This window comes from Capricornis sumatraensis, chromosome 6, assembly GCF_032405125.1.
Source record: "Capricornis sumatraensis isolate serow.1 chromosome 6, serow.2, whole genome shotgun sequence".
Classification (NCBI taxonomy): Eukaryota; Metazoa; Chordata; class Mammalia; order Artiodactyla; family Bovidae; genus Capricornis; species Capricornis sumatraensis.
The window spans coordinates 110,423,040-110,447,801 of record NC_091074.1 but is presented as its reverse complement, the minus strand read 5'-3'; the positions used below and the strand labels follow the sequence as shown (position 1 = coordinate 110,447,801).

The following is a 24,762-nucleotide window of genomic DNA, read 5'->3' as shown; positions in this document are numbered from 1 at the left end:
TCTGTTGTATGTATACACCACATTTTATTTCTTCATTCATCTGTTGAGGGAGGCTATGTACTTTTTGCACAGCAAGCTCCTTTTCATCTTTCAAATTTCAGCTTTGATGTCATCTCTGACATCCTCTTGCTTAGGATGTGTGTTGCTTATTATTATTTTTATGGGACAGACTGGTGAAAAATCAGTCTGGGGGGACATCAAGCACGCATCTTCTTCAGTATCGTCTCTCCGCCTCCTGGCACAGTGCCTGGCATACCTAAGCCCTGTAGAAGCACCCCAAACCTCCCCCAAAAGGTGGCAGAGATGATGGCAGGCATAGTGGACTTGACTTCTGAACTGCGTCCCGGCTTATCCTGTGGCCGAGCCTTGCTGAAAGCCTGGTCTCCTCTTTTCCTGATTCCACACCTTCTTACTCTGTCTTCTGCACCTTCAGGCCTGCTTCTCACCTGGCATGACATTTCTGTGTTTTGATAACCCACAAACAAGGCTCTGGGGCTGACTCTTGGTTTCCCCATCTCCACACATGCGGCCCTCCAGGATGGATGGCACAATCCTGTGGGCTGATTGCTGAGGCAGGGTTTCTTCTTTGAGTTGGTTAACAAAGGTGGGACATGGTTTCTCAAGTCTACTAATAGCAGAGCTGAAGCTTGAAGGTTTACAAGGTTTTCCTTAAACATTGTTTGGTTTGCTTTTTAGAAATGCCTTCTGAGGTGGTTACTGTTCTTTTTTAGTGAAAGTCGCTCAGTCATGTCCAACTCTTTGTGACCCCATGGACTATAACCCCATGGTCCGTTGAATTCTCCAGGCCAGAATACTGGAGTGGGTAGCATTTCCCTGCTCCAGGGGATCTTCCTAACCCAGGGATTGAACCCAGGTCTCCCACATTGTAGGCAGATTATTTACCAGCTGAACCATAAGGGAACTAGTTTGGCTTTATTTCCCATTTCATAAATATTCCATTTACAACCAATAATGGGTATCATTTCCCATTAAGAACCAGAGCAAGGAAGCGACTTACCTTATGTCACCAGCTTAGATATCAAGTTGAAAACCCAAAGCACCTTTCCAGAAGGCAAATTCCGTATAGAAGCAAGCCTTTGTGAGCCCTGGAGGTGGGAGGCAATGGTGAAAGGCTGGAGGGCTCTAGAAGGAGAGACACTGGGGCAAACTTACCTTCCTTCCCAGTGTGGTTTTGAACCCACCCAGAGGGATGTGTGTTGTTGCTGAGTCAACTCTTCATCTTTTAAGATTTTCTTCGTGGAGCCCCATCTCATCTTTAAACAGTTGGGGAGGGTTTGAAAAAGCTTTGGCATAAGTTGGAATACAAATGAGTGCATTCAGGGGAGGAGTGGCGGACAAGTTTCATTGCACTGCTGTCTGAATTTTTAGTAGTGTGTGAGGATTCTGGGACCACACCCAGACTTAGCAGGGAAGAGCACTGAGTTCAGCTCCTGATGTCTCTACCTGGGTGAGAAAGGAGGGCGTGGTCACACACTTACTTTGTGTTTAGCATCTGTGTTCCTGGTGATGGGAGTTTTTGCTCCTTTGAAACTGATTTTCTGGGAGCTCACTACATAATGATCTTTTTTTTTTTTTAATTTATTTTTTTGTAAAGTAGTGTTAGTCACTCAGTCGTGTTCGACTCTTTGCAACCTCATGGACTGTAGCCTGCCAGGCTCCTCTCTCCATGGAATTCTCCAGACAAGAATACGGAGTGGATAGCCATCCCCTCCTCCAAGGGATCTTCCCAACCCAGGGATTGAACCCAGGTCTCCCACATTGCAGGCAGATTCTTGACTGTCTGATCCACCAGGGAAGCCAATTTTTAAAAAAAATTATTTAAATTTAAAAAATTAGTTAACTTATTTATGACTGGATCTTCGTTGCTGCCTGCAGGCTTTCTCGAGTTGCAGCGAGCAGGAGCTACTCTTCACTGCGGTGCACAGGCTTCTCACTGAGGTGGCTTCTCCTGTTGCAGAGCATAGGCCCTAGGGTGCACAGGCTTCAGTACCTGTGGCGTGTGGGCTCCGTAGTTGCAGCTTGAGGGCTCTAGAGCACCAGTTCAATAGCTGTGGCACACAGGCTTGGCTGCCCCACAGCACGTGGCATCTTTCTGGACCAGGGATCGAGCCCATGTCCCCTGCATTGGCAGGCAGACTCTCAACTGGAGCACCAAGGAAGTCTCCCTATTGATCTTTAAAAACTGTCTTGACTTACTGGCTGCCTGCAACAAATCTCTTGTGTGATCCTTTTGCCAAGTAAATTCCATTAAACATATCACTTACAAATGTTTGGAGTCACGTGAGTGTACAAAATGAATGATGACATTGGTTATAAGACTCAGGGTGATGAAACATGAACTCTAGAATCAGAAAGGCTTGTGTGAGTTTTGGCTAAGCTGCTCAGTGGTTCCATCACCACCTCTAAACTTCTCCAAACTCCGGTTGCCTTCTGTCGAAGGGGGAGAAATTATTGTCACCCTAGAGTTATTATGACATTTTAAGGAGATAATGAGTAAAAGTGTTTGGCATTGTGCTTGATGCAGAGTAGCTGCTGGGTGTTTGCCATCAGAAAATGAGAGTCATAATCTAGACAGGAGTGGCTGGTAGTTTTTCTAACAAAAATTCTAGGTCTTTCTGAAACATCCTACCATAAAATGGGAAAGTCTAACATTTTTTAGCTTTCACTTTACCTTATTTATTGGTTTTTGATTCATGTGTTCTATTTACAGCTAGAACAGTTTTAGTGTCATTTTTTGAAAAAAGATTGTTATGCAGCTACCTCAAAGCATCAAAAACCATTTCAACCTACAAATGGAAGATCTCTATGAGAAATACTGATAAACCTTTTCATTTTCCTTCCAGCACTCACGCTTTTACCTACCCTATCACCTCCTCTGATGTTTCTGAAGTGTTCAGATTCTACCTGTTTCCATAGTGGACACTATTTGTTGACAATAAGCGTTTTTATGTGAAATGGAAAATTTTCTTTTCCCTCCAAATGATCTGTGGATATGATCTGAAGAAAAAGTATTGAGGTTAAAGTTCATGGGGGACTTCAGAATACAAAATCCACTGAAAAGTAATTTTTTCCTTTTACCATCTTAAGGGCAGGTAGGCTTTTTGGTACTAATGAGTTCAGTGACAGCAGTTCATAAGCTGCTTATAAGAATGTGCTTCATGGAATTATGTAACCCTCCCATTTCCCTTGGATGATTGTGATATGATTTTCTGAATTCAAGTTGTCTCATATTGCAATGTTAAGATTTCAACCCCTGCATCAAATATGTATGTAGTTTAATGCCCAAGTGATCCTGAACTAACTATATTTGGCCAGATTCAGAACATGTCATAAAGTGGGTGAAACTTTGTCATAAGGCTACATTTATATTTCTTACATATAAACTTCACCAGAGTTCTGGTTCAAGATGGTGGAGTGTGCTTCACCTTCTCCTGAGAGAACAGTAAAATCAGAGCTAACTGCTGAAAACTGTTAACAGGAAGATGCTGGAACCCACTAAACTTCACCAAAATTAATGCTCATAATAATATTAATAGCTCACATGACTTTAGGGGATATTCTAAATATATAGGATATAGATATAGCTCACAAAGAGCTTACTGTTAAGAGGGGAAGAGAACATTTTTACAAATGAAGATTATAGGTATAAGAGCTGAATTATCTGATCTAGAGCGTGAATGTAGTGTAGACTCTGGCATTCACCTACCTAGACTGTTCGGGCCCTTACAACCTATCATGTTACACTAATTTCCACGTGTTATAAAGCTTCTGATTTGATACCGCATGCTGCGTGCTTAGTTGCTCAGTCATGTCTGAGTCTTTGCTATGGACTGTAGCCCATGGACGGAGAAGCCTGGAGGGCTGCAGTCCATGGGGTCGCTGAGGGTCGGACACGACTGAGCGACTTCACTTTCACTTTTCACTTTCATGCATTGGAGAAGGAAATGGCACCCCAGTCCAGTGTTCTTGCCTGGAGAATCCCAGGGACAGGGGAGCCTGTTGGGCTGCGGTCTATGGGGTCGCACAGAGTCGGACACGACTGAAGTGACTTAGCAGCAGTAGCCCACAAAGCTTCTCTGTCCATGGATTCTCTAGGCAAGGATACTGGAGTGGGTTGCCACGCTCTCCTCCGAGGGATCTTCCCAACGCAGGGATTGAATCCCTGTCTCTTAGTTTCCTGCAATAGTAGGCAGATTCTTTACCACTAGCGCCACCTGGAAAGTCCCTGATTTGGTACTCAGGCACAGTAAGGGACTTACTGTTGGGTAAATGTGAAAATTGACTTTAATGTGATTTTCTTTCATTTTCTTCCCTGTAGCTGCCCTTTAGCTATAGTTTTTCATTTAGTAGTTTATTTTTCTGGCAAGAAGAAAGATTTATTTTTCTCGGAAGGAAAAAGTGAAAAAGGTTTTTCTTTTTTGGGAGGGGTCAATATTAATAGGTAGAATAGGTCAATCATTCATTCCCTCAGCATTTGGGAAGATGTCTACCTCAATTTGTGGACATTATTGGTCTTTTTTTTTTTTCTTTCTCAGCTTGGTATTTATTGGTCTCTAAAACAGTCTTAAATTAAGCCTTATATTACACTGTTATTGCTATCGTCAATCACATTATTTGCTGATGTGTAGTCGGATACGACTGAGCATAATAAAACAAGCACTGTCACAAGCACGTCACTTTCAGTTTTCACTTTCCACTTTCATGCATTGGAGAAGGAAATGGCAACCCACTCTAGTGTTCTTGCCTGGAGAATCCCAGGGACGGGGGAGCCTGGTGGGCTGCCATCTATGGGGTCGCACAGAGTCAGACACGACTGAAGTGACTTAGCAGCAGCAGCAGCAGCAGCATAATAAACAACAGTTATTGCTGATACAGTAAGTTGTTGATTAGATGGCATAAATTGCCTATACCTTTCATCAAATAAATTTCCTTCCGGACCATTTTCTTGGGTAGAATATTAAAGGGTGGATAAGCATTTTTACCTTCAAGATATGAAACAGAGTTACAATATCAATGTGATCTTTGAAACTGGCATAACACGTTTTCCCCCAGGAAGACCTATTTTGAAGTTGATTATTTGAATAAAATCACAGATAATAGGATACTAAGGAAAAATTCCCAGCCACATTCATAATTAGATGACTAGATTCCTGATGCAGATTCAGTATAATTACCCAGAGATATGTGTGCTTTAATGAACACCCCTATGCATATGTGACACAAAATTTGTGCAGTGTAGTTTTTTCTTTCCTTTGGATGTTAAGTGTTTTTAAATGGCTTCTTTCCTTGTGACAGTGCTAGTTTTATTATCAATTGTAACCTCTGTTGGGTTGATTTTTGAATATGTCTTAATCGGGGCCACTGGCTTTCCTGGGTCCCATTTGGCCTGAGCAGAAGTGGAAGTGGCCACCATCTCAGCATGATGCAAATATCTACGATGGGCTTATGTTCCATACAAGACCTGGGCCAGACCCAGGGTTAAATATCAGTACCAAGAAGGCTTCAGGGCAAGTACAGTGGCAGGGGAAATCCATTTCCAGCCACTCTCTTGCTATGGTTAAGTAGAGGGAATTGTCATAGAACCATTCTGGACTGATTTAAATGCTTTTTCATGCAACTTTTTCTTCTGAGGTTTTGGTTAACCTATAAAGTCAGAGCCTAGAGTGAACCCCTTCAGTGTGAGCCTGCCTGGATGGAATGAACCTGGATTTCAGGATCACAAAAACCGTGCTTTGAATACTGGCTCTGTCTTTTAATAGTGAAGTAACTTTTGAATGTGACTTAAACTCTTTGACCTCCATTTTTGTATCTGTAACCTACATGAAAATAAGACATTTACCTTGCAGTAGGGTTTTCCATGAGAAATAAATAAGACTGTGTATATGGAAGAGACTACTTTATGTTTAGTTGGATTTTGGTGCACGCTATTGTTTTAAAATTATTAAAATTTTTTATTAAAACTATTGCGGTTTAAAAAGCATTCCCAGAATTCACCGTTAAAAGAATGATAGTTTTTGTGGGCCTTTTTCTCAGCTTTCATCTACTTGATGTTTGGTAGGTGTGAGTTACCTCTGTTAGATAAAAAAAATATAGAGGTGACGTGCTCCTGTCTTGTTATCGGTACTTACAATTTACTAATGTGTTTTTCCTTCCTCCAGGGCTCTGGTCATATCAACATAGCATTTAGAAAAAGATTTCTTTTTTTTATTTTTGGCTGCGCTGGGCCTTGGTTCCATGCTGGGGCTTTCTCTAGTTGCGGAGAGCAGGGGCTTCCCTCAGTTGCAGTGTGCGGGCTTCTCTTGCTGTGAGCATGGACTCTAGGGTGTGCAGGCTTCGGAAGTTGTGGTACGTGAGCTTAGTTGCCCCGAGGCATGTGGAATCTTAGTTCCCAGATCAGGTATCGAACCCATGTCTCCTGCATTGACAGGTGGATTCTTAACCACTGGACTACAAAGTAAGCCCCAAAGTAATATTTATTGCATCTTGAACAACGATGAAGTAGTAGCAAGCTGCTGCTGCTAAGTCACTTCAGTCCGACTCTGTGCTACCCCATAGACTGCAGCTCACCAGGCTCCGCCGTCCCTGGGATCCTCCAGGCAAGACCACTGGAGTGGGTTGCCATTTCTTTCTCCAATGCATGAAAGTGAAAGTGAAGTCGCTCAGTTGTGTCCGACTCTTAGCGACCCCATGGACTGCAGCCCACCAGGCTCCTCCATCCATGGGATTTTCCAGGCAAGGGTACTGGAGTGGGGTGCCATCACCTTCTCCGAGTACCAAGCTGCTGCTGCTGCTGCTGCTGCTAAGTCGATTCAGTCATGTCCGACTCTGTGCGACCCCATCGACGGCAACCCAACAGGCTCTCCTGTCCCTGGGATTCTCCAGGCAAGAACACTGGAGTGGGTTGCCATTTCTTTCTGCAATGCGTGAAAGTGAAAAGTGAAAGTGAAGTCGCTCAGTCGTGTCCGACTCTTAGCAACCCCGTGGACTGCAGCCCACCAGGCTCCTCCATCCATGGACCAATGTGCAACTATTTATTATTTACTAGGTAAAACATACAGATGTAAGTAGGCATTGTGAGGATGCAAGAGATTGTAAGATAAAGCTTCTTTCCTTTAGGAACTGTTCATGTATTTGGGAAGACATAGTCAAAAGAACCCCACTAAATCCTCAAGCAGGAAATAAAGGTCAAATGAACCGGATAAACATTCTTTTAACAAATTACTTATTTAGTATCTTTTCTGCTGAGCTGGGCCTTTGTTGTGGGCCTGTGGGCTTTCTCCAGTTGCAGCGAGGAGGGGCTACTCTCTAGTCATAGTGCCCTGGCTTCTCTTGTTGTGGAGCACGGGCTCTGGGGCCCTTGGCCTTCAGAAGTTGCTCCTGCAGAACTCACTAGTTGCGACACACAGGCTCTCGAGCACAGGCTCAGGAATTGTGGCACACAGGCTTAGTTGCCCCATGACATGTGGGATCTTAGTTCCTGGACCGGGGATTGAACCCGTATCCCCTGCATTGGCAGGTGAATTCTTAATCACTGGACCACCAAGGAAGACCCAGATAAATAATTATCCTTGTTTCTACTTCTTCTCTCATTCTCACATCTAATCTGTCACCAAGAATCTTGTTTTGCTTCCTGTATACGTCTGGAATCCATCCCGTTCTCTCCATCTCCATCATGACCTCTCGAGTGCATCTAAGGCCTCACCTCTCTCTGTTGGACTTCTGCTCTAGACGCTGATCCACCTCTCCTTTTATTCCTGTTCTCTACCCAACATTCAAAATGGTCTTTTAAAAGTCTAAGTCAGATTATCTCATTCCCTTGCTCAAAACCCTCGCATGGCGCTCAGCTGCTGTTTCACAAGCTCCAAGCTCTTTCCTAAGGCTTACAAGGCCCTGTGACCGTCTCTGCTCTTCTCTGCACTGTCATCTCATGCCACTTCTCCTTGCTGACTGTGCTCCAGCCAACAGGCTGCATTTCCCCTTCTGGAACACATCAAGAACTTTCTCACCTCAGGGTCTTTGCGTTGGCCTTTTCACTTGATTGAAATGTTCTTCCTTGGGTCCTGAAGAACCCAAGGAAGGCTCATTCTCATCCTTCAGGTCCTAACTCAGATGTTACCTCCTCAGAGAGCTCAAACCATTCCTGACCACTCTATGTAAAAAGTCTTTCCCATCCTATCACATTATCTTTCCTCCTACTTAACATTTTCCACCATCTGCAATTACCTTGTTGAATTATTTTTTTTGTCTAATTATTCTATCCCTACGTTCTCTGAGAGGAGTGATCTTATACATTTTGTTCAGTGCTGTAGTGTATCGCATACTGTCTAACATACACTAGGTGCTCAATAAATAAATGAGTAAGTGAATGAATGAACACAGGCTACGAAAGCTCAGAGGAAGAAGGGATCCCTCTATTAGTCATGGAGCAGTTTCTTCATTGGGAAGGATTTTGCTAGGTTTGAGGGAGGAAGCATGTAATCTGAGGAGAGAGAAAGTGAGCAAGGTGGAAGGTGACAGAAAGAGGCGTATACTGTAGATTTTCAAAGATGGAGCTGCTCCTGAGAGGCAGTGGTTATAGGAATCTGATGGATGTGGATTCGGCTTCTGTCACACGATTACCCATGTGACTTTGGATGTTTTATTTAACCATGTTAAGTCACTTTACCTGTAAGATGGGGAAAATAATCTCTACTATGGAGGGTTACTGTGAAGTAGTAATGTTAGATACTTGAGGCCCATTTGGGATGCGTGTGATGTCAAGGGGTAGCCATTCATACCACTGTTTAATTTAGGTTTTCACCTGTGAGTGTGCATACAGATCAGATTTGCAGCTTAGTAGAAGTGTGGATACCAAGAACCCAACAGACTACTACTCATTCAGAAGAGTTGTCTCTGGGTGATGGTGGTATGTGTGTGTGTATGTGTGTGTGTGTGAGAGAGAGAGAGACACTCCATTGTGTGATTTTTTTTCAAAAGCTCCCTAGGTGATTTAGACCGTATAGCTGTTGTTTAGAACCATGTGTTTAATCCTCTCTAAATATCTCTTGCCAAGGGACTGTCCCGGAGAAGGCAATGGCACCCCACTCCAGTACTCTTGCCTGGAAAATCCCATGGATGGAGGAGCCTGGTGGGCTGCAGTCTATGGGGTCGCTAAGAGTCGGACACAACTGAGCGACTTCACTTTCACTTTTCACTTTCATGCATTGGAGAAGGAAATGGCAACCCACTGCAGTATTCTTGCCTGGAGAATCTCAGGGACGGGGGAGCTTGGCGGGCTGCCGTCAGTGGGGTCGCAGAGAGTCAAACACGACTGAAGCAACTTAGCAGCAGCAGCAGTAGCAAGGGACTGTCCGAATTGAATAGCTCTGAGATGGGAAGTCACAGAGTTGGGTCCAAGCTGCCTATCCCTGGGCATCTACCTGAGTCCCTAGAGACCAAGCTATTGATTTCTTATCTATTAATATCAGTTAAAAAATAATCTCGTAGTCCCAACTAAAGCCACCGTACCTTCCATTATTCTTGGTCATGTCCAAGATGAAAGTCAATTTAATTTTTTTCTATACTTTTATACCTTTATTATCCATATGCTGTGCTCAGTTGCTAAGTCCTGTCCATGAGATTTTCCAGTCAAGAACACAGGAGTGGGTTGCCATGGCCTCCTTCAGGGATCTTCCTGACCCAGGGATTGAACGTGGGTCTCCTGCATTGCAGGCAGATTCTTTACTGTTTGAGCCACCAGGGACGCCCATAGACCTACATAAATCTATACCCTCAATTTATTCACTGATGATCCCTCTAATTTTCTGCTGTAACTGAACCCTGTCTTGAACTGGCTGTTTTAGATGTCAACAGTGGCTGGGCAGTCTTAGGAAACATTAACCATCTGTTCAGTTGGTTGCTCATGTACACACAAATATACTAGCATCTTGGAATGTTTGGGGCCAGTATGCAGGCTGAAAGATCTGATGTTGGGAAGATAAGCTGAGGGCCAAGAGGTCTTGTGTCGGGCCAACACGTATGAGAAGGGAACAAATCTCTGCGGGCAAACATGGGGATTGAGAGGTGGACAGGGTTGGAGGCTTTCTTTAATGAGCACCTCATTCTGGTCCCATAACTGCTCAGGATTTGTATCTGCAGTGACCAGAGAGTAACTCTTTACTGCTAGGTCTGTCAAGCTCTACATCACACTTGAATGATTATGAAGACTTATCTGTACATCCAGCTTGTTTCATTCTTGTGTTTCTTCTAAAGGCCCATCCTTCTCTTTTCTTAGGGTATTTATTCTGATTCACTTTTGTTATTGGGTTGGAGTTATTTTTGAATTTTTTCCCAGAAGAGTTACACACGTAGATTTTTTAAGAATCGTAAAATACCTGAAAGTGACTCTTTTATTCTTCTATGAGGCAGAGTTTGGCTGGGTCTAAAACGGCAATGTCGTAATCCTTGTCCTTCAGATTGTTCTCTGTAAGTATTCCAGTGTCTTCCAGTAGTCAGAGTTGCAGAGAAGATATTTCATATTCATTGTATAAATCCAGGTTTGTCTCCCTCTATGTAGCTGGCTTTTTCCCTTTGAAAAGTGCATCTATATTGAATGTTAATTAACTTTCCCCATTAATTTCCTTTAAAAAGTTCAGAGATTTTGTATGTATTTTGTTTACTCTTCAGTTGGCAAAAAAATCTACAGTTATATTATTATTTACTCAGAAGTTAATGACCTGAAGATACACAGTAAAAGAGAGCAGAAAAATCTTAGTATTTAAAAGAACCCTGAGATGGATTCTTTCATTGACCAAGGAGTTTGCTATAGTATAAATAATCTCATAATTAGAATGTTTTCTGTATATACATGTTTGTAAATTTCATTAAGCTCAGAGAACTCTGTTTTCTTTACTTCTGAACAGTCTTATTTTAAGTATCTGCAGTTGAATTATTTGATGGGGTTAATGTCTTTCCTTATCCCATATGACTGGACTCTATCATTGCTAAATGTTTGTTTCTAAAAGGTGAATTATGGGATGGAAGTCATGGGTCATAACAAATGCTGTCCTACTTCTTATTGCAGAGATTGACTGTGGCCGCCCTCCAGAAGTGCAGCACGCGATCCTAGAGGGGAATCACAGCTCCAGACTGGGCAGTGTGGCTCACTATGTCTGTCTAGAGGGCTTTGAGAGCCCTGGAGGAAAGATCACTTCCGTTTGCACAGAGAAGGGCACCTGGAGAGCAGGTGCTTTGTCATGCTCAGGTATAAACCCCATTCTGTAGGGCTCCTGTCTCCAAGAGCTAAATAGCAAGCAGGAGTATGGAACCTAAAGCCTTTGATTGCTTGCTCTGTGTACTGCACCTAGCCATGCCATTTACCCCAGCGGGCACTTGGCTTTAGATTTGTCAGCCGAACCCTGAAGATTTAAAGGGTGGATTGGGAAAATAATTTGGATAGAAAACATTATGCATTTGTCTTTTGAAACTCACTTTAAATCACAGTGACTCCTATCTCTTCTGCTTGGTTGGCTGAGAGACTTTTCTCTATGAACCATTTTCACAGGGGGCTTACTTGAAAGTCCTAATTAAGCACATGTTGACAGCTTTTCAGAGGAAAGGTGGTGTCATGTATAGCGAGGTTTTTAATGTTTATTTTTAATTGTGGTAAAATATGCACAACATAAAATCTACCGTCTTAACGCTTTTTCAGTGTTAACTATTTTCACATTGTGCAACCAGTCTCCAGAACTTTTTCATCTAGAAAAACTGAAAGTCTGTATCCATTAAAGAGTAGCTCCCTATCTTCCCACTCCCCACAGCTCTGGTACCACCATTCTGCTTTCTGTTTGTATGAGTTTGGCTAATTGACCTCAAGTAAGCGAAACCATTAGTATTTATCGTTCCGTGGCTGGCTTATGATCCTTAACATAATGTGCTCCAGGTTTATCCATGTTGTTGCCATTGGTGGTATTTCCTTCTTTTTTCTGGCTGAATGATAATATTCTGCGATGTTATATACGCATTATGCTTATCCATTCATCTGCTGATGGACAGTTGTGCTGCTTCCACCTTTTGGTTATTGAGACTAATGCCTCTCTGAGCACAGGCTTACAAATATCTCTTTGAGACCTTGATTTGAATTCTTTTGGATGTGCCTGCTGTGCTAAGTCGCTTCCATTGTGTCTGACTCTTTACGACCCCATGGACTGTAGCCCACCAGCTACTCTGTCCATGGGATTCTCCAGGTAAGAATATTGAAGTGGGTTGCCATGCCCTCCTCCAGGGGATCTTCCCAACCCAGGGATCAAACCTGCGTCTCTTATGTCTCCTGCTTTGGGAGGCGAGTTCTTTACCATTAGCGCCACCTGAAGTGAAAGAAAGTGAAAGTGACGTCGCTCAGTCGTGTCCGACTCTTTGCAACCCCATGGACTGTAGCCAACCAGTCTCCTCCATCCATGAGATTTTCCAGGCAAGAGTACTGGAGTGGGTTGCCATTTCTTTATCCGGGGGATCTTTCCAACCCAGGGATCAAACCCTGGTCTCCTGCCACCTGGGAAGTTCATAATTCTTTTGATATGCTCCCTCAAATGGGATTACCTGTGAAAAGGAGTTTTGAGACTTCAGTTCAAATTCCAGCAGTCCCCTGTGCTAGCTGTGTGTCATCATGTAAGGCATTATTCTTTTAGAGCCTCAGTTTCCTAGTCTGTAAGAGGGGGGAAATATAGCCTGCTTTTCCTACTTCAAATAGTTGTTGAGACGGAATCAAATGAGATAATCTACAGGGAACATTTCAAAATTTAAACCACTGTGCACATATTAGGTCTTTTACTGAAATTATTAGCCTGACTTGAAGCGGATCCTGAGTCAGAAGTATAGGCTTCCACATGCTTTATTTCACCTTGGCCTCCACGAAACAAGGTGGGGAAAGGCAGTGATTCTTAGGCTTGTGATAGTTGGCCCAGGGTGTGACAAATTGTTGTCACCTAGTCTTGAATGGCTCTGGTAATTTGTTTCTAGATGTTGACTTGCTTGGCTCTGAAGACAGATCTCTGAAGAGTGAAATCTCAAGGTAGCTTTGGTTTGGGTCTCTGGCTTGACTTGCAGTTGAATTATGGCAGAGTGTCTTGAGTTCAGTTCAGTTCAGTTCAGCTGCTCAGTTGTGTCTGACTCTTTGAAACCCCATGAACTGCAGCACGCCAGGCCTCCCTGTCCATCACCAACTCCCAGAGTCCACCCAAACTCATGTCCATTGAGTCAGTGATGCTATCCAAACATCTCATCCTCTGTTGTCCCCTTCTCCTCCTGCCTTCAATCTTTCCCAGCATCAGGATCTTTTCCAATGAGTCAGCTCTTCACATCAGGTGGCCAAAGTATTGGAGTTTCAGCTTCAACATCAGTCCTCCCAGTGAACACTCAGGACTGATATCCTTTAGGATGGACTGGCTGGATCTCTTTGCAGTCGAAGGGACTCTCAAGAGTCTTCTCCAACACCACAGTTCAAAAGCATCAGTTCTTCAGCACTCAGCTTTCTTTATAGTCCAACTCTCACATCCATACGTGACTACTGGAAAAACCATGGCCTTGACTAGACAGATCTTTTTTGGCAAAGTAATGTCTCTGCTTGGGTCTTGTCAAGCTAAGTTTTCTAAAGGAAATTCTAGCATGAGCAAATATAACATGTGGACTACAGGTTATTATTTGTCCATAGGGGAAGAGTTTATGACCATTTGTGGGACGGAGATTTGAAGAAATCTATCAATCCATTCAATAGATATTTATTTAGCATACATTGTGTGTGGGGTACTTTGCTGGACACTATCTTTTTGGAATTTATGGGGCAATGGAGTAAATAGATTTTTCTCCAAAGAAATGCACAAACAAATATACATTTAATATTGAAACCCTTGGGTAAAGAACCCTGGAGAAGATGAACTCAGTCCTGTTGCTGAAACCATGTCTGTGCCATGCATTTTCCACATTTAGTTATCTATACCGCCACTGCAGTAGGATGTAGGTTAGAGATTGCAGTCATAACAACAAGGAGGGGTAGATTTGGATGAGAACCCAGAGATCTAGACCAGCCTTCTCTTATGTCCCATTGACTTGTCCAACTTGCACAAAGAAGCAAGGGCAAACCTATAACTAACACCAAGGACTCCAGAGTCCCCATCTTCATCATTGGAAACATTGAGAAGAGCTAATGCCATTTCAAACCAGACTGATAGTCTTCCCAAACAATGACTGCCTCTCCAACAGCACCTCTAAGTTATTTGGAGGGAATGAGGCAGCTGCCTCGTGGGTTGCTGAATTCAACATGTGGGGAGGTGGTCTTGGGCCAGAGCTACCTGTGGAGTCACTGGGTCTGAGAGCTGGGTGTAGCTTCAGGACCCTTAGCCATTTTCTTCATGGCTGGCTCAAGCTGTTTGTGCCCCCACCATTCAGAATTCAGGGGGAGCACTTGGATTAGTCACTCCTTGAAAAACCAGTGGATCTGCATGGCGCATAGTAAGCTATTAATTAGCTGATGCTTGTAGAGCACTTTGAAGAACAAACATGTTATGTAACTGCTAATTATAATTACCGACCTCAGCCTGCCACCTTTCACAATGTCTGTGGCTCCAGCTGCAGCTGTTTCCATGGGCTTATGCAAGCTTTGATTTAAGAAGAGAAAAGGCATTCTCCCCGAGAGCTGTGATCTTGCTCTGAGGAGGCCTCTATGCCCTCAATCAAGATTGGCAGCTAAATTCAATTTCCGCAGATAAAGGGGGGCGATTTACATGCTGATTAATTCATGGCACAGTGCGCACGATCGCTGGGTCGCTAGGTAGGAGACAGTTCTGGAACTGTAGTGAGAGAGGCTGATCACCACGGCTCTTGCTCAGCTGCCCCTCCCTCCTTCTTTTTCCTATTTTTCACCCGTTTCTTCCTACCTCCCCCTTCTGCCTTACCTCTTTCTGTGTATTTTGTATTTACCCTCCTCAATGTTCACTTTTTTCCAATTTTTTTCTACTTTTCTGCCTAACCTGCTGTATAGCAGAGTGATTCAGTTAGAACTGTATACATTTTGCATGGAGTATGAACTCTGGCAAGGTGGTGGGACTTTTTTTTTTAAGGCCAGTTTAGACTGGAAACTCCAGACAGCCGAGAATTAGGCAATTACGTTGGTGTCTGGAAAAACCCCAGGTGGAAGCTTGATGTTCAGTGAGTCGGCTTACCTCAAGATCAAAGAGACTGATTCATTCTTGATAAGACTGTCCCTGGCTTTCATTCTGCACAGGTCATTTGGCTTTTTATGTTTAGAATCTGAGTTAATAATTATGAAGTTGATGCTCACTCACTCCAGGCTCTTAGAAGAGCAGCATCTCTATTGAAACGCAGACTGTTTGACTGCTGGGAGCCTCTCTGAGTCCCTCACCCGACTCAGGCACCGGAGTCCAAATGCTTCCAGGCCTCCTGTTAGCTTCTGCTCCTTCTATTTTTGCTGTTGTTGCTGCTTTTCATCCCAGCGAGTGCTCACTTGCAGTTCGACATATTTCAGACAGAAGAGAAAGGTCAGCTGGAATAAATGGGCACACATGCAAACAGCCACATGCCTGGAATTTGTTTACATACATAATGTTTAGACCATCAGGCATTAGAGCTGCCGTAGATCACACACCAGCTCAGACACCCACGGCTCTGCCAGGAGCCTTGATGCTTGGTTTCATTGTGTCCTCAGAAAAACCTGGTGAAGTAAGTATTGATGTTTTCATTTCATAGATGAGTAACCTGAGACTCGTAAAAGTGAAACAACTTTCACAGGGTCATTCAGTGACTAGTAAATGGCAGAGACAGGATTTGAACTTAGGTCTTGAAGCCTGAGATTTTCTCCTACCAGGTTCCCAAGGTTGAACTATTTGTAGGTCACCCTGACAGAGTTTGTCAGAGGAAAAGTATCGGTTATTTAATGTTTCTTTAAACAACTTAGATTTAAAACTTAAATTTGTAGTTTAAATTTATTGACCAAGGACGCTTTGTAATATATGTAATAGCATGAATTTGATGTTAACACCTCGTTTTTTTTCAAAAATCAATACCAAGCGAGCCTATAGAATGTATAGAGGTGCCAGCAAAACTCACCCTAAAGTGTATGAAACATTTAGCAAAGCATACTCTAAGCCATGCTGCTCTGCCTCTTTTAGGCGACCTTAAAGACTGAAAGGGCCTCCCAGGTGCCACTAGTGGCAAAGAACTGGCCTGCCGGTGCAGGAGATGTAGAGATGTGGGTTCGATCCCTGGGTCAGGAAGATGCCCGTGAGGAGGAAATGGCAACCTATTCCAGTATTCTTGCCTGGAGAATCCCACGGATAGAGCAGCCTGGAGGGCTACAGGCCGCAGGGTTGCAAAGAGTCGTACACGACTGAAGTAGCTTAGCATGCAAAGACTAAAAACAAACAGGAAACACAGCAGAACTCTTATAACCAAACACGATTTGTATAACATTGTCACCTTGGGGAGGGAGCCGTACTCTCATTTCAATGATGCTATTATCAAAATGTTTCTGTTTTGTAATCCAACTGGGATGGCCTTTGAAGGTAGTTTAATGCATCACATTGGAAGACTGGTCATGTTAGTTTTGAAATCAGGTACTGTTTTCACCTAGAAATGACCTCCAGCTTGACCATCTGCTAGGGTCTCCTGAATTTATTTGGTAGGATCTTTTACTGTTTTCAAAAATAAAGAACATGGATAGAAAATTGAAAACCAAAAGAGTACGTTAGGCCAGGCCCTGCCCACCGTGGGGCTCCTGAGAGAGCGGGGTGTGCTCACTGACTCTGTCCCCTCCCACCCCAACTTTGTCTCAGTCTCTCCTGCAGGAGAATCAGGCATCCAACACCCCAGTACACTTAGGTGGTCTTAGTGACCACCTAACCATCAAATTCATCTTCTAGCATCAATCCTTGTTCCTTTTAACCTTTTCATAACACTTAGCATTGCCCACCATTTATCCATATATTCATCCATCTATTTAATCAATCAACCAAATGATAAATATTTTAAAAATATCTGTGTCCAACCAACTGTGTTAGTTTCTGGGGATAGAAAGACCTTTTTTGTCTTTGCTGTTAGGAGAGATTTTTTATTGTTGTTCAGTTGCTCAGTTGTGTCCGTCTCTTTGTGACCCCATGGATTGCAGCATGCCAGGCTTCCCTGTCCTTCACCATCTCCTGGAGCTTGCTCAAATTCATGTCCATTGAGTGGGTGATGCCATCCAACCATCTCGTTCTCTGTCGTCCCCTTCTGCTTTCAATTTTTCCCAGCATCAGGGTCTTTTCCAATGAGTCAGTTCTTTGCATCAGGTGGCCAAAGTTTTGGCTCTTCAGCTTCAGCATCAGTCCTTCCAATGAATATTCAGGGTTGATTTCCCTTAGGGTTAACTGGTTTGATCTCCTTGTAGTCTAAAGAACTCTCAAGAGTCTTCTCCAACACCACAGTTCCAAAGCATCAATTCTTTGTTGCTCAGCCCTGTTCATGGTCCAAACTCTCAGGAGAGATAGACTTAGATATTAAACAACTAATTACAAAATTAGTTCCTTACAAATGTGATGAGTACCACAGAGAAATACTAAATGCTCATAGAATGCTAAAATACATATCTTTATATATATGTATATTTATACACACACACAACCATGCGCCACGTGCAGAATCTAAAGCAAAGCAAAGGTACTTTATCACCAGTGAATGCTTTGGTTCTCAGAGTTCAATGTAGAGTTCATTTGGATGGTGTGGGGGCCTCCTTTGTTTAAAGCCGGGGAGGCCTAAGTGTTCTACAACTGGGCAAGCCAGAGATCCGCTCTGCCTGCCTCTCTCCAGTTAGACCTCAAGTCTGATCACAGAACCATGTGCCCTCCTTTGGGAGAGAAAGAGCCATATGTGAGAAGGGTGAGAGATCAAGCCCTTGCTGCCTCATGCAGGCCCTTCTCGGGTGGGGGTGAGAAGGCTGGGGTGTTCGGTGGGAAGGAAGGGAGATAAAGGAAAGAGACAAGACTGCGGATCTTCTCTCCCAAGGCATCGCGCTGTCCTCGCCAACCACTGGCCGCCTTCCACGTCGCTCTCTCCTCTGATTTCCCCTGGAGTTTCCATGTGTCGTAGTCCCCTGCTGTTGTGCTGTCCACTCCCCACGTTGTATGTGGGTGGGTCACCTGCACCCCGAGCTTCAGTTGCCATCCACACATTGATGACCTTCAAGAAAGTTTTTTCACCGAGATAGATTAACTCAGACTTAGCACGTTCTAAGCACAATTCATTCGTTTCTTGCTCACAAATGCATTCTACTTCCTCCCATGTTTCTTATGAGAACAGTGGAAGGCAATCCATTCAGACTCTCAGGCTTGGAGACTGGCAGTCAGCCTAGACGCCTTATCACTCATCTGCTATTGCTTCTCCTTCAGGAGAAACTATTACTTATGGTTTTAAAGGCAGTGCCCTGATTCCATATTTTTGCCTTTTTGCTGAGTAACTTCTTCAGTCCAAAGGCTCTGGGTTTTGGAGTCTGGCGGGTCTAGTTCTGAATTCTGACTTGACTGCTTACTGCTTCTGTCCACGCTATCTGGTCCATAGTAACAACTCAGTAAATGTTCACCTATAATTGGCTTTATGATTGCTTCCCATGACTGCTGTGAAGATATGATCAAGTCTATAAAGACCTATATATCAGTGTTTGATGTATTGGAATCACTGAGTCAAGCGGGTCAAAACACACCAGAGTTATTTTTTGTCTTTTAATTAAAACAGTTTTTTTTGGCCACACCAAGCAGCATGGGATCTCAGTTTCCCAACCAAGGATTGAGCTTGTGACCCTGCATCAGAAGCTCAGAGTCTTAGCCACTGGACCGCCAGGAAATTCCTCCTCCAGAAGTATCTTTCTTAAAAAAAAATAAAACAGTCCCCACCATCTTCCTGCTTTTAGCTCTCCATGGCTGGCAGGAGTAAGCCTGTGTTTAGTTTGGTGCACAGGTCTTCCCAAGTCTGATCCTGTTCTCTTTCTGAAACCTTGCTGCCCCTCTTCCTCCTCTCCAGCACGTTACACAACACCACTCTGAAATTGTCCATACCGTTTACACCTAGGACTTTGGACCTGCTTAGATGTCTTCCCCACTCTTAAGCCCTGCAGCCATGAAGGGTTGCATGGCCTCCATGAAGCCAGCTTCCCCAGTTCTTCTGGTGAGAGTTGGTGGCTTCTTTCTCTATACCTTGTGGTACTTGTGTATAACTTTGTTCTGATATTGATGGAATCATAATTTATCTGCTTGTGTGTTAGCTTCCTCCATTAGATACAGTGTTCCTGAGGGAAAAATCATCACAGCCCAGTGCCTGGCAGGGGAGGATGTTTGGCGTTCAATGATGGTTCAGTTAAGGGTCAATGATGAATAAAGTGCTCTGGACTCAGTTCCAAAGAGAACTTCCAAAAGTGTTTTCAGTTTTCAGTACTATTAGAAAGAAGGTGTAGCCTCCCAAGTCATCTCTTTTAAAAGGGCAGCATGAATGTAGATGTTTAATATCTGATACATTTACAAAGAAGTCTTTCCAGCTGGTGTGTAGACACCTGGAGGGAAGAGCAACTGAATTTTGTTCAACTACTCCTTGGAATGAAATAGCTGACCTCCCTACAATAAGATCTGGGTCCCATCTGTGCAGAGAGCAGGGCACAGGCTGGAGGCAGATGGCACTTCTGAGATGTCATTTGCGGTTGTCATAGTGAATGAACTAAAAGGAAGAATAAGAAAGGAAACTTTCATGTCTCCTTTTTTTTTTTTTTTACATTTTAGGATAACAGGATTAGAACTTCTTTTAAATTGAAATTTATTTATTTTAATTGGAGGCTAATTACTTTACAATATTGTATTAGTTCTGCCTCATGTCTCCTTTCAAATCTCTGCTTGGGTGGCAAAGGGTCCCGAGTGGGAAGGAAATATGCTTTAATGGCAACTCAGCGACAAGGTGAGGAGTGGGATGTTTCCTTTTCCTTCTGGACCACGGGATGAGTATCAGGGGGCTGTGGGAGTGAACAGAGGAGTCTAGAACTCTAGTGCTTCGATGGGCTGGAGAGGGAAGGGGCTGGGAATATTTGGGACTTTTTCAAGCTGATAAAAGGCTGTTGCCAGTGTCATCATCATGCTACCCAAGGAAGTGAATGATTGGATCTTTGCATCCACCAGAGTACCCATGTCCACACCTGGAATATTTCTTTGATTTCAAATTATCTGTGCTCCAGGAAGACGCACTGATGTAGTGACCCAGGAGTGCAGTAGATGGACATGCGTGATCCTCTGGGGTCTCTTCAGAAATTTGCCTCTTTTCCTCTTCCTGCCTCCACTTATTCCCACTTACTGTCAGCTGACTGGGCTTACCCATGACCAGGTCATGTGTGACATCAAATCTCGGCAGTGCTGCTGATTGGGTGATTTAGTAAAGATATAAAATCTTCAATGGGCAAGGGGGTCAGTAGCTTAGGGTCTATCTAAAGGTAGCATTGGTTCTGAGTATGAAGAAATGGGGCTTCCCAGGTGGCTCAGGGGTGAAGAATCTGCCCGCTAATGCAGGAGACATGGGTTTGACCCCTGGGTTGGGAAGATCCCCTAGAGAAGGCAGTGGCATCCCACTCCAGTATTCTTGCCTGGGAAATCCCACAGACAGAGGAGCCTGGACAAGCTACAGTCCATGAGGTCTCAAAGAATCGGACATGACTGAGCAACTAACACACACACACACACACACACACACACACACACACACACACACACCCCAGGAAGCAGGAGTGAAGGCTGAGGTGGGCAGAGCAGGGAAGGAAGCCAAGCCAGCATGAGGATTCCTTGTTGCCCTGGTCCTTACTGAGTGCACGTGATCGCACCATCAGTGCAGCAGTGCCCTGAGAGGTCCTGTAGGTCTGCTCTACAAGGGGAAGAAAAGTAAGGGGCAGATTTTTCCAGTACTTCTTGTCTTTCAAAAAAGTGTCCATTCCCCCCACTTCCAGGTTGCACATGCAGCAGGGAAACCCCAGCCTGGGAGACAAGACATGGTCATGTTGTCAAAGCTCAGACAGGGCAGGAGCAAGGGGCATGTGAGCTGAAAGGGTCTAAAACATCCATCAGGGGCATCTGCTTCAGTGGGGAAGCTTGAATGTAGGGTGAGGAATATTCCCCTTTGGTGAGATGTTGATTCTCTCCTCTAGAGGTGATCGTTTGGTAACTTCTACCTGCAGGGAATAGGGCTTCCCTGATAGCTCAGTTGGTAAAGAATCCGCCTGCAATGTAGGAGACCCTGGTTCAACTTCTGGGTTGGGAAAATCTGCTGGAGAAGGGATAGGCTACCCACTCCAGTGTTCTTGGGTTTCCCTGGTGCCTCAGCTAATAAAGAATCTGCCTGTAATGTGGGAGACCTGGGTTCGATCCCTGGGTTGAGAAGATCCCCTGGAGAAGGGAAAGGCTACCCACTCCAGTATTCTGGCCTGGAAAATCTCATGGACTGTACAGCCCATGGGGTCAGACATGACTGAGCGACTTCCACTTCACCTGCAGGGAATTTTATTCCTTTTGATGCTGTTGTAAGTGAGTTTTTAAAAATTTTATGTTTGGCTTTTTCTTTGATAGTGGACAGGAATGCAATTGCTTTTTGTACATTGGCCTTGTACCCTGCTACCTGGTTGAACTTGTTTCTTAGCTTTAATTGTGTGGTGTGTGTGTGTGAATTCCTTAAGAATTTTTTTAGACAAGAGCATGTCAGCTGCAAGTAAAAATAGTTTTACTTATCTGCAGGAAATTTGTTAAATAGAGAAAAAGCTAAGTCGTTTCCCCATTCTCGTCTGAACAACTTCCTAAGTCGTTTACTAGGTTCATTGGAAACTGTTATCTCAGGAACAAAGTGTCTCCCACACTGCTAAATTTATTACATGAAATATGTACAGAATATTTATTTATCTGAAAAATTTTAATTGGAGAATAATTGCTTTACAATATTGTGTTGGCTTCTGCTATATAACAATGTGAATCAGCCATAAGTATACATACGTCCCCTCCCTCTTGAGCCTCCCTCCCACACCCCACCTCCCACCTCATCCCACCCCTCTAGGTTGTCAGAATACTGCGGTGAGCTCCCTGTGACATACAGCAACTTCCCATTAGCGATCTATTTTACATATGTAATGTGTATGTTTCAATGCTACCCTCTCAATTGGTCACCCCCCGCCCCTGCCACATGCAGAATATTTAAAAGAAACAGAACAACTTAAAGAAATTAGTGGCTTCCTAATAAATCAGATTTAAATGGTTTCAGTTAACGGAGCCCCAGAAATACCCAGGGACCTTGTGGAGAATTTATTTAGCTTACCCGCAATGGGCCGCTCCCGAGGAATGGTCATGGGTGGTGATCTGTGTCATTTCCCTCTTGGGAACAGCAGTGACCTGGCGATCAAAACGCTCCATCAGTCAGTGGGATGAGGGAACCGGAAGCTGGTCTAACCTGCGCAGCTGCAGGGAAGGTTCAGGGCTCGGTTCTGGGTCCCTTTCCTTCCCCCAGAAATGGAATGCCTGTGGCATCCAGTGGCCTGTCAGACCAATCACAGGCTGGAATTCTCACCCGTACTTAAGGGAATTCTCACCCTTTTCTTCCACATCAGGTCATGGGCCGAGCTTCACTCATGATAAAGTTAAATTGGGTGATTGGCCTGGGATAGCTTGAACTGCTGATTCGGTTTCTGAATCCTAGTGTGAATGGTGACCAGCAGAGAGACCAGCTGGGCAAGTAAACAAAGTCATGCCCTCTAACGGGCTGGCCATTAGGATTTTCCCAAAGTCCTTTGATGCATTTTGTTGAGTGGATTCTTTCTTTCTCTCTTTTAGAAATAATTGTAGAAATTAATGAGGTGTCGGTGTTTAACAACACCTGTGTGAGGTGGCAAAGAAACCCAGGAAGAATAAACTCCAAGATCGAATATGTGGTAAGTGAAGTGAACTCCTTTTTCTTCTGCCAGGGCAGAGATGGTTACCATGGGAATGAGAGTCAGAGGAACTTGCTTCCGGAAGTGCTTCTCAATCAGATAGCTCTTCAATCCCATAGTCCTTTTTAAAGTGAGTAGAGTTTTTCCGATATCTGGATCATTTGATTTTACATGTGGTGTTTAATGTGTTTGTCATCCTCCAGGGTGTATGCGTGGGGGGTGTATTTATATTTGGCATCATCATGATTGCTTGTTTCCAAGCTCTTGAGTTTCACTCCCCCAGAGCAAGCCTAGAAGCATCTGCTGCCTGGGTGACAGGATGCAGCGAGCAGGTCTTGGGCTGTGACTGCCTCCATTGATCACTGGTCATCTGAGTGCAGGATAGCACTGCTTAGAGAAACGCCCCATTTTATGTCACTTCTCAGGGTTTCTGGGTTACCGGGCTGATCAGATTGCATCATCAGATACCTGATAGCAGAGGTTTGCCCTGTTTGTCTGCCCCAGGGTGAGCAGTCAGTATAAAAGGGAGTGGTAAGAGAGTAGGTTCCAGCACTACAAAATCTCTCCTGGTTGTTTTCAGTGAAGTCACGATGGGTTCTCTTGTCTTTTCCCCTCACAAAGATACACATAAAAGGACAGCGGTTGGACCCCCTGGAATCAGTTCATGAGGAGACAGTTAATTTGACCACAGAGAGCAGGACCCCAGAAGTGTGCCTAGACCTGTACCAGGGCACCAACTATACCGTGAACATTTCTACAGCCCCTCCCCGACGCTCCGTGCCAGCCGTCATTGAGTTCCAGACAGCTGGTAGGTGGAGGTGAAGTCTCATTTCCTGCTAGAGAATGCTAAGCACAGGATGTGGGGAAACGTGCTTCAGAATCCACAGGTCAGGAGAGTTCACAGTTACTTTATAAGATTTGCAGCCAAGAGGTTAATTACTCCAGCGGTCAGAACCAGAGCAGGGCTAGTAGGAGAGATTCCTGTCCTAAGGATGCCAGAGTGAATGGGATTCTTACCTGGGTCCTCTAGTTGACGTGGAAGGTAGCAAGAAGGCATTTAAAAGATAGCAGTAGGCAATGATGCACTGTTTCAATTGTCCAAGGCAATAGCGGTTAGCCATCTGGCTTATCTTTGGTGGGAAACTCAAAAGCCATTTCTTACTCTTGCCCATGACAAAGGAGGAGTCAGGGAGGCTGACCCAGGAGCTGTACATCTAGGATGAGAAGTGACCCCAGGACTGATTAGGGGTGGGGATTCAAAGTGAGGGTGAGCAGGTGGAGAGGAGGAGGCAGCCCTAGGATGCAGGAGGGTAGAAGTTGGTTGGAAAGCAGATTGGACAGGAAGGAGCCTCAGGAAGTTGTAATAAACACTAAGGCACATAGATATCATCTGGATTTTTATATCATCATGACAATTACAATAAGTTTTTTTCAGCACTTTGGTTGTGGGATGTCAAAATTAATTAAATTCTTTAAAAGCAAACCTTGAGAAGCCATTGGTGTCATTTAGGGTCTTGTATGAGTTGAGGTAGTTCTCAGCTAGCTATTTAATGTCCTGTTTAAGGAAACCTATTTAAGTTGGACCATAAAGGAAGCTGAGTGCTGAAGAATTGATGCTTTTGAACTGTGGTGTTGGAGAAGACTCTTGAGAGTCCCTTGGACTGCAAGGAAATCCAACCAGTCAATCGTAAAGGAAATCAGTCCTGAATATTCATTAAAAGGACTGATGGTGAAGCTGAACCTCCAATGCTTTGGCCACCTGATGTGAAGAACTAACTCATTGG

General features: G+C 44.1%; 1 protein-coding gene across 1 annotated transcript in view; it reads left to right on the top strand.

Annotated features, from left to right (window-relative positions):
- Positions 1–24,762, top strand: part of SUSD1 (sushi domain containing 1) — a 109,369-nt gene that overhangs the window by 24,097 nt on the left and 60,510 nt on the right. Inside the window, exons 7-9 of the mRNA XM_068973655.1 lie at positions 11,084–11,263; positions 22,881–22,978; positions 23,600–23,786. Coding sequence (XP_068829756.1) covers positions 11,084–11,263; positions 22,881–22,978; positions 23,600–23,786 — 465 coding nt within the window. The remainder of the gene's footprint in view (positions 1–11,083; positions 11,264–22,880; positions 22,979–23,599; positions 23,787–24,762) is intronic.